The 13201-nt window shown below is 37.7% G+C and overlaps 2 protein-coding genes across 18 annotated transcripts in view; one reads left to right on the top strand and one right to left on the bottom strand.

The window, feature by feature from the left end:
- PKD2L2 (polycystin 2 like 2, transient receptor potential cation channel) overlaps nucleotides 1-3765 on the top strand; it is a 43536-nt gene extending 39771 nt beyond the window's left edge. For all 5 annotated transcript variants that reach the window (XM_006927625.5, XM_045059396.1, XM_045059403.1 and 2 more), the window contains one exon: nucleotides 2801-3765. The gene's annotated coding sequence lies outside the window, so the exon portion shown is untranslated. The remainder of the gene's footprint in view (nucleotides 1-2800) is intronic.
- FAM13B (family with sequence similarity 13 member B) overlaps nucleotides 974-13201 on the bottom strand; it is a 90591-nt gene continuing 78363 nt past the window's right edge. For 10 of the 13 annotated variants that reach the window (XM_045059391.1, XM_023255566.2, XM_023255564.2 and 7 more), the window contains 5 exons: nucleotides 12878-12973; nucleotides 6712-6795; nucleotides 6461-6624; nucleotides 4854-4955; nucleotides 974-3352 (listed from right to left, as the gene is read on the bottom strand). In XM_045059391.1, the coding sequence (XP_044915326.1) occupies nucleotides 3229-3352; nucleotides 4854-4955; nucleotides 6461-6624; nucleotides 6712-6795; nucleotides 12878-12973 (570 nt within the window). In that variant the 3' untranslated portion in view covers nucleotides 974-3228. The remainder of the gene's footprint in view (nucleotides 3353-4853; nucleotides 4956-6460; nucleotides 6625-6711; nucleotides 6796-12877; nucleotides 12974-13201) is intronic. The other 3 variants (XM_023255545.2, XM_045059384.1, XM_045059373.1) reach the window with 3 other exon arrangements.

Genomic DNA, 13201 nt, shown 5'->3' on the forward strand with positions numbered 1-13201 from the left:
AGGAATGTGGAGTTAAAGTACCAATGCTGCATATAGTTCATGGGGCAGGTCTCTAATAGGTCATAAGCAGTTTTCTCAATGTTACCTAGAGTATAGGAACCGTTAGGTGTTTTCATCATGTACCATGTTATAACTTGTCCTGGCCATAAATAAATTAATAAATACCTATGATTCTGGAAAACCATTATATAAGACCCCAAATAAAGTAATCTCACCTCCATTCCTCCCAGTTTGAGGTCATCTAGAAAAAGCTAAAGTGTACAAGAACAAACTTACCAATCATCTACAGAATTTTCACTAATATTTTCAAACTGGAAATTCATCTAGAAAGATTCTAAAGTAACACATTTAAAGTTTCCTAAGTATTTCCTCAACTACTCTAAAAGCAAAATATACTGTAAAAACAAAGAGCAAGGTAGGAGTATCAGAGTTATGAGAAGTCAACTTAATGTATGAGAAATATGAATGAGGGTGCCGCAAAACCCGTCTGAGTGGTCGTAAAGTTGTGTGAGGTAACTCTTCTATATTTTTAGCACGTTACATAAGTCCTCCTGGAAGAGCCATATGTTCTCTTGGCCCAAACAACATCATCTCACCATCATACTCAATTTCCACATTGGTGCTCAATAGATTTTAAATCTACCCACCTTCCTCAAGCCAGCCATGCATGCTCTTTTCTTAGAAACTGTACCTCAAGTATGCTTAATAGAATAATTCATTCCAACAAGAAATGCTGACTGTTCTCTCTGCATCTTCTAGACTTCCACAAGGCATTTAACAACATGGCCTTCCCTAGTCTTACCACTCCCCAGAGCTGTAGCCAGCCAAGTGGCTTAGTAACCATGTTGTCCCCCCGTGGTCCCTGAATGAGGTAATTCCAACAAAGCCCAAGAACATTAAGGCAAAGAAACACTTGACGTCTCGATTTTTTGTCTTTTAACATCTAGTGAAAACAAAAAACATTTACAATGACTTAGAACATTCAAGTTCTTTTATTACAAAAGTCTATACAATGAAGTGCCAGACACAGCAATGCGATTATATTGGTGGTCATATATATCTATATATTATTTGTATATAGATATACTGTTTTTACTTGTACCAAAGTAAAACTCATCACAAACTGCCTAGTTCTACCACCTACTGCTCAACTATGACACACAAGTACTGTCACATAGCGTAAGTGCTGCCATGCTACTTTTATCTATTCTACTCGCAGCCAAACATTAACAGTGAATAATCAACACCATGAAGCAGCTGTTAATTCTAAAATGAAACCAGTCAGGCCACTGACTTATAAAAATATGGTACTCATATAGATTTAGCATTATAAAGAAGGAATATATTATTTAAAACATTTAAATAGTGCATATGGACATTTTTGCATGTGGTATATATAAACATTCATATAAAACAATACACAGTGCACATTAAATTAGATGTTTGGATACACTCCTGTCTGGAGACTGAAAAAATAAATGCACACTGCATGCTGGATTCAAATCAAAGTGATATGATACTTGTTTTGGCATTTTCAATTTCATTTTTCTAGGTATACGTTATGAACAACCTAGGCATACCAAAAGGAAACCACACAAAAAGGGCTGGATTTAGTGCTTTATTCCCCAGTAAAACTACATGTCCACCACCAATGAACATTCCCTCCCCCCGAAAAAGGCATTGCACACATAGGTGAAATGTGAAACACTAGAAACACTACTTATTATCAAGCTACTTCATGTGCTTACTATGTAATAGTGCTGCAAGTCTGAGGTTCGTGCTTCCCTCACTTTTATTAAAGAATGTTGCAGAGGTCCATTTTTACATGGAACTGTTAATATTAGCTAGTTAAGAAAATCACGCATGAGTCAATGCATGCAAACCATGGGCACAAAGTGAGACACTCATCAATCCAAAAAAGCACCAAGAAAAGAATTAACACTTAGATTAAGCCTGACCAGAATATGCTATTACTACTGTTAGCCCAAATAAAGTCACCATTCTGTGAAAACGATGAGCAGAATGATACCAGAAGAGTACTTGAAGGAAAGCCATGCAAAGCCAAAGAACAAAAAATCAGCTTAGAGTATATGACAAGGGGCATACCACTAGACATCTTTGAACACCACTACACAGCTGCTTTAAATAGCATGTGCTGAGCCAAAGTGGTCCTGTTAGAGGATGTTTTCTTCATGGATTTTGCCAATTAAAAGAGAAAAAAAACATGATGTGACCCCCGGAAGGTACATGTAAAAAATGCAGTGGTATAGCCCTTGTTAAGAACAGATTTGATTCACGCATAATGACTCTTTTGCCAACTTAGGCCCATCTGATTGAACACACAAATCTGAGCACCATCAGTGTTCCTACACAGACATGGCTATTTTCTCACATTATCTGGAGGTGGGTGGGAGGAAAAAGTACAGGATCTGATGCAGACAAATCACATCATCACCAGCTCAAAAAGAATAACTGAGGAAACAAACAGTAACTTATGTCCCATAGGCAGCATGTGAAATGATTCAGTTCTGTGTGTGATGTGTGGTGTGTGTGTTCACTATACTAATAAACAAGGTCACTTTTTGGTGTGCCCTCTGTTATCTTCATCCAGGAGCTGTGTGACCATTGAATTGCAAAATTTTGCTAACATATTACCTGTGAGAAACTTTCACTTTGGAAATTAAACAGAAATGTGTTCCACAGTAGGACTTGAAATTTCAGTTTGAGTTTGGTTTTCTAAGAAAACATAAGACATAGTTGCATATGTGCACATTTATAGGCTTTTCTTTCAAATTTTCAGTCATTCTGTAAGAAAAAGGCAACCGAAGAATTCAATGTGAAGATGTTCCTCTCAATTTTCTTCAGTAATTAAAAAAATAATAATAAAAGCAAAGTTGGTAACAACAAAAAGCTTGTATCTCCAAAGTTCTTGAAGTTGAAAGAATAAAGTACTAGTCTTTTGCTAACAGGATGTATCTGTAGTACAAAACAATGAAGAAAACTGATGTTTGCTAAAGGTGAAGAGGACAGTCTGTGGTTAATATGGAACACCACGCTCCCTAGAGAGGGTCTACTTACCCTCCCATCATTCTCTAGTGGCACCACAACCAAGTACAAAGTGATACTTTCTGAGTGCCTGACAAAATGAACTCAAGTACCAGCCAAGTACACACGATGATTGCTTCAGGGAATACAACTGATTTTTATGATGTTTCCAAGGAGTATATTTTATATGGATTTTGAAGAATCTTGTTTGCTGATAAGAACTTCAAGAAGCCTAAGTTTGGCTTTAATTTTCTTGTACTCCCTGTACTCCTCAAGCACTGGAACACGATCCTCCTTCTGGGCATTCCTAGGGAAGAAAATAAAATCTGTAATATTCTGGAGATCATCTGAAAAATAAAGTCCCAGAACTTGTCCTGATGTGAGACACAATGTTACCAAATGCAAATTCAAATAAAAAAACTGCTCTGCAAGAAGATAGATTACTGCACTAATTCCCCACACCCCATCCCCAAGGAACAATCCTAAAATACTTTTTTTGATGAATTTCTCTACTGACAGATTCAATAATGCTATACTTATCGATGTTCATTGCAGAGAACCAGCAGAAGCCAAATACTTTAGTAAGACACGCGATGCTAGACTCTGTCAGGTCTGGAAGTGTATATCAAGTGCTAGAGGATTGCAGTCAGTAATTTCATACATTTACTGTACTATGGCTTCAGTGAATTGAGAAGTAAAAGATCTTACCCACAGAAAAAAGCAGTTTTCTCACTTTATATTAATGACCCAATCCAATTCGGTTTAATCTCTAGGTAAAGCATCAAACCATCCTAAGTATAATTACAAAAAAGTTTTCTTCCACTAAGGCAAAGAATAAGAAGGTACTTGAAAAAATGCATTCTTACACTGAGTGTTTTTTAACCATTTTTGCCCACTATATAGAAAATTCTCAAAGTAAACACGGTTTGGAATTTGTAATATAGCTACTGGCTTGTTAAGACCACCCAGTTACATACATGGAGAAACTTTTCTGAGTTCTGAGATAACATTCATTTCTGTCCATCATCTGAACTAGAATGTATTTTTCTTAAAGAGTTCCACTGAGTCAACTGTGCCCCAGTTAGATAAAAACACATGCCATACTGTATTCTAGGAGCCACACTATTGACTGGCACCCTGTTGCACACCCTGAAAATGCGAAGCCTGGAATGGCCCAACATGCAGCCTAAGTAGCCACAGTCTTAGTGTAAGGATCCACACTAGCTGTCACAGGACCCTTTACAAAAGGAAAAACCTTTTGTTTCACAAACACTGCCAAAAGGGTGAGGATGTAGAATTAAAAAACACAACATAAATGCCACTCAACCAAGCCCCTCTAGAACAACTCTGAAATATTTTATCAGGTATTGTTCCCCTAGCTCTTTTTCTTGCCATTAATAGCAGGACTTCCAAGTAAAAAGGAATGTTTTCTACTTTTTTTTTTCAATGATAACATGCTTATGTGCACAATTTATTTCTATTCCTATATATTCCTTTAATTTACCATATAAGCCCTTAAGTTTAAGAAGAAGGAAGACTCGGGGCACCTGGGTGGCTCAGTCGGTTAAGCGTCTGACTTTGGCTTAGGTCATGATCTCATGGTTCGTGAGTTCGAGCCCCACATGGGTCTCTGTGTTGAGCTCAGAGCTTGGAGCCTGCTTCACATTCTGTGTCTCCCTCTCTCTCTGCCCCTCCCCTGCTAGTGCTCTGTCTGTGTCTCTCTCAAAAATAAATAAACATTGTAAAATAATTAAAAAAAAAAAAAAAAAAGGAAGAAGGAAGACTCAATTTTGTGATGTTCAACAAACCTTCCATTCTGTTGATAAAATGCTTCTTCAAATTCCCGTAACGTTTTACGTAGCTTCTTCTTTTCAGCTCTAGCTTTCCAAAGTTGTTCCAGTAATTCAGGCCTGAAATTTAAATGGAAAGAAAACATTATTGAAAGAACATTTTGACTCTTACCAGGGGTTCAAACACTGGCTACAAACTAAAGGCACCTCTACAGCAGTATTTAAAAAAAACTTTTTCCTTGGGGCGCCTGGGTGGTGCAGTCGGTTAAGCGTCCGACTTCAGCCAGGTCACGATCTCGCGGTCCGTGAGTTCGAGCCCCGTGTCAGGCTCTGGGCTGATGGCTCGGAGCCTGGAGCCTGTTTCCGATTCTGTGTCTCCCTCTCTCTCTGCCCCTCCCCCGTTCGTGCTCTGTCTCTCTCTGTCCCAAAAATAAATAAACGTTGAAATAAAAACTTTTTCCCTAGGTAATCTTAAAGTGAAACCAGCGCTACTGTGGAAAACAATATGGAGACTGCTCAAAAAATTAAAAACAGAAGTTACCATATGATCCAGTAATTCCACTCCTATTTACCAAAAGAAAACAAAAACCCTAATTTGAAAAGAGATAGGCACCCTTATGTTTACTGCACCATTATTTACAATAGCCAAGATATGGAAGCAATCCAAGTGTCCATCAGTAGAGTAATGGATAAAGAAGATGTGGTGTACATAAACACATACACACACACACACAGGAATATTACTGGGCCATAAAAAAGGAGATCTTGCCATTTGCAACAACATGGATGAAACTAATGGGTATATAATGCTAAATGAATTAAGTCAGAGAGATAAAGACAAATACCCTAAGATTTTACTTATATGTGGAATCTAAAAAACAAAATGAACAAATAATAGAGGTCTCATTAATACAGAGAACAAACTGGGTGACTGTGAGGGAGGTAGACAGGTGAGGAGATAGATACAATAGGTGAACGGGATCTGAATGAGGCACAAACTTCCAATTATAAAATAAGTAAGTCACAAAGATGGAAAGTACAGCCCAGGGAATGTAGTCAATAATACTACAATAACATTGTATGGTGACCACACTTGCTGTGGTGAGCACTGAGTAATATATAGAATTGTCAAATCAATATGGTGTACACCAACCTGAAACTAATAGAGCATGTTGGTTATACCTCAATTAAAAAAAAAAAAGATCGAGCTCTGGGCTGATGGCTCAGAGCCTGGAGCCTGTTTCCGATTCTGTGTCTCCCTCTCTCTCTGCCCCTCCCCCGTTCATGCTCTGTCTCTCTCTGTCCCAAAAATAAATAAACGTTGAAAAAAAAAAAATTTAAAAAAAAAGTGAAGCCAGGGCTGAAAACCAGTTACACACCATACCAGGGAAAGAAGCTGAGAGAGAACAAACCTAACTAGCTGATTCCTGTACTGTTATGAAGCAAATGCAGGATTTTAGTTTCTTTAATTTTTAAAACACAGTGATTTATAAATCACACTCTAAAAAGGGTCCATCTCTGAAGCACTACATTAATTCCCTCCAAGTTCTTGTTTACTTAACATTTACACCAGCATGTAAATTTTATTATACAAATAGGTTAAAATCACAAACCAGCAAACATACATAGAAGCTGCTCGAGTACTTGACAATCGGAGATCCAGAGCCAGTTTTTCCTGATTTTCTTCAACATCAGATTCAGAGTTTTCCAATGAAGACTGTGCCTGCACAGCAGTTTTCAAGATATCAGTTAGCTCAGAGGACAGAGTAACACCATCTTCTTCTTCTTCCTAATAAGTTATTGAACAGATAAACAAGCCATGACTCAACTTTTTCCTTAAGAAAGACATCAGAGAATGAATTCTCTTAAGGATTACCTTGATTTCTTCAAAAAAATGGGCAGTTTCTCCTTCTATGATTGGTTGTAACATCTGACCCCTTCGCTTGGTAGATGGAGATCCCTGTAACATAAAAATGGTTTACACTTTAAATATTTAAAGCATTCAAGGAAGCTTCATTCACTATGAACAGATATAAAACTTTTATTTTCAAAACCTTAACCACATGAAATAAAATTTTTAGGATTCCTTAGTAAATTTATTTTTGTTTATGTTTTCTTATTTACGTATGCACAAGAGTGCTAAATGTTCATTTATGTCTGGATACTCTAAAAGAGCTCATTCCATAAATATTTTTTAAAAAAGAAAGTATTACATGCAATTTTATTTGGAGCATTTGCCTTTTTAACAATAGCTGTCAATAGCTTTCATTTTCCCTTTTTATGGCTAACTGATATTCCAATATTTGCATAAAGCACAATTTGTTTATCTATCAGTTGCTGGACATGTGGGTTTTTTCCTATATTTTAGCCATTAGGAATGATGCTGTATGAACAATTGTGTACAAGTTTTTGTACAGACATATTTTCAATTCTCTGAGGCATATACCTAGAAGGAGAATTGCTAGGTTAGATGGCAACTCTATGTTTAACCTTTCGAGGAACTGCCAAACTAGTTATGAAAGTAGCTGCACCATTTAACATTCTATCAGCAGTGTGTAAGCATTCCAATTTCTCCACATCCTTGTCAACACGGTTATCTTTTCTCATTAAAGCCATACTAGTGGGTATAAAGTGGTATGTGAATGTGGTTTATTGCATTTCCTAATAACTAATGATGCTGAACATCTTTTCAAGTGCCTAATGGCCACTTACAGATCGCTGAAGAAATGTTTATTCAAATCCTTTGTCCACTTTTTAATTGGGTTATTTAACTTTTTATTATTAAACTCTAAGAGTTCTTTATATATTCTGGTACCAGTCCCTTATCAGATACATGATTTACAAACATTTTATCCCATTCTGTTGGTTGTCTTTTCAATTCAAAATGTCCTTTCATGCACGATATTTTTTAATTTTGATGAGGTCCAATTTATTTTTTTTTTTGACAGTGTTTTTGCTGTCATATCCAAGAAAACCCGGCCTAATTCAAGATTGCAAAGATTTATTCTTCTATTTCCTATGACTTTTATAGTTTTAGCTCTTACAATTAGGTCAATGAACCATTCTGAGTTAAATTTTGTGTGAGATAAGGGTCTACATTCATGCTTTTTTTTTTTGCATGTGAATACTCAATGGTCTCAAGAACATTTGCTGAAAAAAATTATTCTTTCCTATCAAACTGTCTTGGCTTAACTTTGTTTTTTTTTTAAATGAAATTTATTGTCAAATTGGTTTCCATACCACATCCAGTGCTCATCCCAAAAAATGCCCTCTTCAATACCCATCACCCACCCTCCCCTCCCTCCCACCCCCCATCAACCCTAAGTTTGTTCTCAGTTTTTAAGAGCCTCTTATGCTTTGGCTCTCTCCCACTCAAACCTCTTTTTTTTTTTTTTCCTTCCCCTCCCCCATGGGTTTCTGTTAAGTTTCTCAGGATCCACATAAGAGTGAAACCATATGGTATCTGTCTTTCTCCGTATGGCTTATTTCACTTAGCATCACACTCTCCAGTTCCATCCACGTTGCTACAAAGGGCCATATTTCGTTCTTTCTCATTGCCATGTAGTACTCCATTGTGTATATAAACCACAATTTCTTTATCCATTCATCAGCTGATGGACATTTAGGCTCTTTCCACAATTTGGCTATTGTTGAGAGTGCTGCTATAAACATTGGGGTACAAGTGCCCCTATGCATCAGTACTCTTGTATCCCTTGGGTAAATTCCTAGCAGTGCTACTGCTGGGTCATAGGGTAGGTCTATTTTTAATTTTTTGAGGAACCTCCACACTGTTTTCCAGAGTAGCCGCACCAGTTTGCATTCCCAACAACAGTGCAAGACGGTTCCCGTTTCTCCAGCATCTATAGTCTCCTGATTTGTTCATTTTGGCCACTCTGACTGGCGTGAGGTGATATCTGAGTGTGGTTTTGATTTGTATTTCCCTGATGAGGAGCGACGTTGAGCATCTTTTCATGTTTGGCTTAACTTTTACACTTCAAATTTCTCTATGTGATCGTCATATTTAGGAGTCCCATAAGATCTAGTAATGCTTCCTAAAGCTTCGGTTTTATTTTAAAAAAACTTGTGGATTTCTCAAATGGTTTTCATAAAGAAATTTGAAGACTTTGAATTTGAATTATGAAAATGTCAGTGACACACAGAATGCCTTGTAATCAAAGAATTAAGATGTGTATCAAATATGTGCAAATATAAACTACACAGGATTCCTATTCAAAGAAAACTGATTTTATCTAAATGAAATAGTGTTGGGATGAGCAACTAAAAAAAAGCAGCCAATTAAAAAGAATCCATTTATATGGGAATTAAATAAAAAATGCTCAGAAAGCCAATGTGAGCCTTCTAATAATGAGTAGTCAAAGCCTGAAAGAAACCCCCATGCAAGTGACTATCAATCTAAAAATGACCCTACATGCCTAAGCAAACCATGAGTTCCACTGAATTAATTCCTACAAGATGATTCAGAATGGGCTACATGCAGCTTTCTATTTGAGCCTGAGAGAAATCTAGAGTCATAGTATCTATGGGTTAATTTGGGGATAGCAATTAATTTGTACGTATCATTTGTTTTTCTCTAAAAATGTACACCAAGGTGAATGCGTATTATTTTAATACTTCTTCACTAAAAAAGATGAACTTGAAAAAAATCAGTTTATTAGATTGTACAATTAATTAAGTCAACATCATGACAGCTATCACAAAACTAATGTGTTTCTTTTTTTTATTATTTCTTCAAATATTTTTTTTAATTTTTTCAATATATGAAATTTATTGTCAAATTGGTTTCCATACAACACCCAGTGCTCATCCCAAAAGGTGCCCTCCTCAGTACCCATCACCCACCCTCCACTCCTTCCCACCCCCCATCAACCCTCAGTTCTCAGTTTTTAAGAGGCTCTTATGCTTTGGCTCTCTCCCACTCAAACCTCTTTTTTTTTTTTTTCCTTCCCCTCCCCCATGGGTTTCTGTTAAGTTTCTCAGGATCCACATAAGAGTGAAACCATATGGTATCTGTCTTTCTCTGTATGGCTTATTTCACTTAGCATCACACTCTCCAGTTCCATCCACGTTGCTACAAAGGGCCATATTTCATTCTTTCTCATTGCCATGTAGTACTCCATTGTGTATATAGACCACAATTTCTTTATCCATTCATCAGCTGATGGACATTTAGGCTCTTTCCACAATTTGGCTATTGTTGAGAGTGCTGCTATAAACATTGGGGTACAAGTGCCCCTATGCATCAGTACTCCTGTATCCCTTGGGTAAATTCCTAGCAGTGCTACTGCTGGGTCACAGGGTAGGTCTATTTTTAATTTTCTGAGGAAACTCCACACTGCAAAACTAATGTGTTTCAAACACATGAATTTATCAGCAAAGTTGCAGGATACAAAATTAATGTACAGAAATCAGTTGCATTCTTATATACTAATAATGAAGCAACAGAAAGACAAATAAAGAAACTGATCCCATTCACAACTGTACCAAGAATCCTACAATACCTAGGAATAAACCTAACCAAAGATGTAAAAGATCTGTATGCTGAAAAAGCTTATGAAGGAAATTGAAGAAGATACCAAGAAATGGAAAAAACAATCCATGCTCATGGATTGGAAAAGTAAATATTGTTAAGATGTCAATACTACTCAAAGCAATCTACACATTCAAAGCAATACCAATTAAAATTGCATCAGCATTCTTCTCTAAGTTAGAACAAGCAATCCTAAAATTTGTATGGAACCACAAAAGACCCAGAATAGCCAAAGTAATACTGAAGAAGACCAAAGCAGGAGGCATCACAATCCCAGACTTTACCCTCTACTACAAAGCTGTAAGCCATCAAGACAGCATGGTATTGGCACAAAAACAGACACACACACCAATGGAATAGAACAGAGACTCCAGAATTGAACCCACAAAAGTATGGCCAACTCATCTTTGACAAAGCAGGAAAGAATATCCAATGGAAAAAAGACAGTCTCTTTAACACATGGTGCTGGGAGAACTGGGCAGCAACATGCAGAAGAATGAAACTAGACCACTTTCTTACACCATTCACAAAAATAAACTCAAAGTGGATGAAAGACCTGAATGTGAGACAGGAAACCATCAAAACCCTAGAGGAGAAGCAGGAAAAAACCTCTCTGACCTCAGCCACAGCAATTTCTTACTTGACACATCTCCAAAGGCAAGGGAATTAAAAGCAAAAATGAACTACTGGGACCTCATGAAGATAAAAAGCTTCTGCACAGCAAAGGAAACAATCAACAAAACTAAAAGGCAACCAATGGAATAGGAAAGGATATTTGCAAATGACATATCGGATAAAGGGCTAGTATCCAAAATCTATGAAGAGCTCACCAAACTCTACACCCGAAAAACAAATAATCCAGTGAAGAAATGGGCAGAAAACATGAACAGACACTTCTCTAAAGAAGACATCCATATAGCCAACAGGGACATGAAAAGATGCTCAATATCACTCCTCATCAGGGAAATACAAATCAAAACCACACTCAGATATCACCTCACACCAGTCAGAGTGGCTAAAATGAGCAAATCAGGAGACTATAGATGCTGGAGAGGATGTGGAGAAACGGGAACCCTCTTGCACTGTTGGTGGGAATGCAAACTGGTGCGGCCACTCTGGAAAACAGTGTGGAGGTTCCTCAAAAAATTAAAAATACATCTACCCTATGACCCAGCAATAGCACTGCTAGGAACTTACCCAAGGGATACAAGAGTGGTGATGCAGAGGGGCACTTGTACCCCAATGTTTATAGCAGCACTTTCAACAATAGTCAAATTATGGAAAGAGCCAAAATGTCCATCAACTGATGAATGGATAAAGAAGTTGTGGTTTATACATACAATGGAATACTACTTGGCAATGAGAAAGAATGAAATATGGCCTTTTGTAGCAACGTGGATGGAACTAGAGAGTGTTATGCTAAGTGAAATAAGTCATACAGAGAAAAATAGATACCATATGTTTTCACTTTTATGTGGATCCTGAGAAACTTAACTGAAGACCATGGGGGAGGGGAAGGGGAAAAAAAGAGAGGGAGGGAAGCAAACCATAAGAGACTCTTACAAACTGAGAATAAACTGAAGGTTGATGGGGGATGGGAGGGAGGGGAAAGTGTGTGATGGGTATTAAGGAGGGCACCTGTTGGGATGAGTAAGGGGTATTGTAAGAAAACCAATTTGACAATAAATTTCATATTAAAACACACACACGCGCACGCGCGCATATTTAAATTGAAAGAAACTAGACCAGGGTCTGAAATTTGTTTTTTGTGGGGGACACCTGCTGGCTCATTTGGTTAAGCATTCAACTCTTGATTTCACCTCAGGTCACGGTTGTGAGATCGAGTCCCATGTGAGCCCCATGTTGCATCAGGCTGTGTGCTGGGCATGGACCTGCTTAAGAATCTTTCTTCCTCTCCCTCTGCCCCTCTCCACTTGTAATGGGAAGGGGAAGGGAAGGGGAAGGGAGCGAGAAGAGAGGGGGAGAGAGAGGGAGGGAGGGAGAGAGAGAGAAAGAGAAGGGAAGAGAAAAGAGAGGGAGGGAGGGAAAGAAAGGAAGAGACAGAGAGGAAGAGAGGAAGGAAGGAAGGAAGGAAGGAAGGAAGGAAGGAAGGAAGGAAGGAAGGAAGGAAGGAAGGAAGGAAGGAATCGTTTTTTTTAATTCCACAACGTAGCTTACCCTGGGTGTATCACTCCTTAGCCCCAGTTTCATCATGTGTGAAAAGGAGGCTATTATCTGCTACCTGTTCTGACTTGTCAAGATTTAATAACATCTTCTTTTATGATATACATAGAGTGCTTTTACAAGTGCCTGGGAGATGGGAGGTACACACTGATTGTTAATTTCCTATCTTCTAAAAACAGTAACCTCACCTTACATATACAATTCTTGCTACTTTAGCTGTGTATTTCTCCAATATACCACCATAAAAGTATTTTTTAAAGGGTAGGCCTTGGTAAAACAAACTAGATAAAGCTTTGTGTGTTTTACTCACAAGGACAGGAGTGATGCTAGCTCTTGTCAGCATCTGTTTTACAAGTCTGTATCTCTCATAGAGAGGTTTCACAATGTGTCTTTCTTCCCTGGTCACCTAAAGCAAGGAAAATGGCAATTACCTAGTCATCAGAAAATTTGAAGTCCAAAGCATTAAGCAATATGACTTTCACCCAATTTTTAAGAAGTTATTTTAAATAAATAGGCAATCTTATGAATGCAGGAAACAGTGCTCTATAAAACAGCTCTGCAGATGTGGGCCGCAAAGGTGATTCGTGATCTTTTTTAAGATGGAAAATCAAATGTTTTTAGCAAGAGACACTTA

Source organism: Felis catus, chromosome A1, assembly GCF_018350175.1.
Source record: "Felis catus isolate Fca126 chromosome A1, F.catus_Fca126_mat1.0, whole genome shotgun sequence".
NCBI lineage: Eukaryota > Metazoa > Chordata > Mammalia > Carnivora > Felidae > Felis > Felis catus.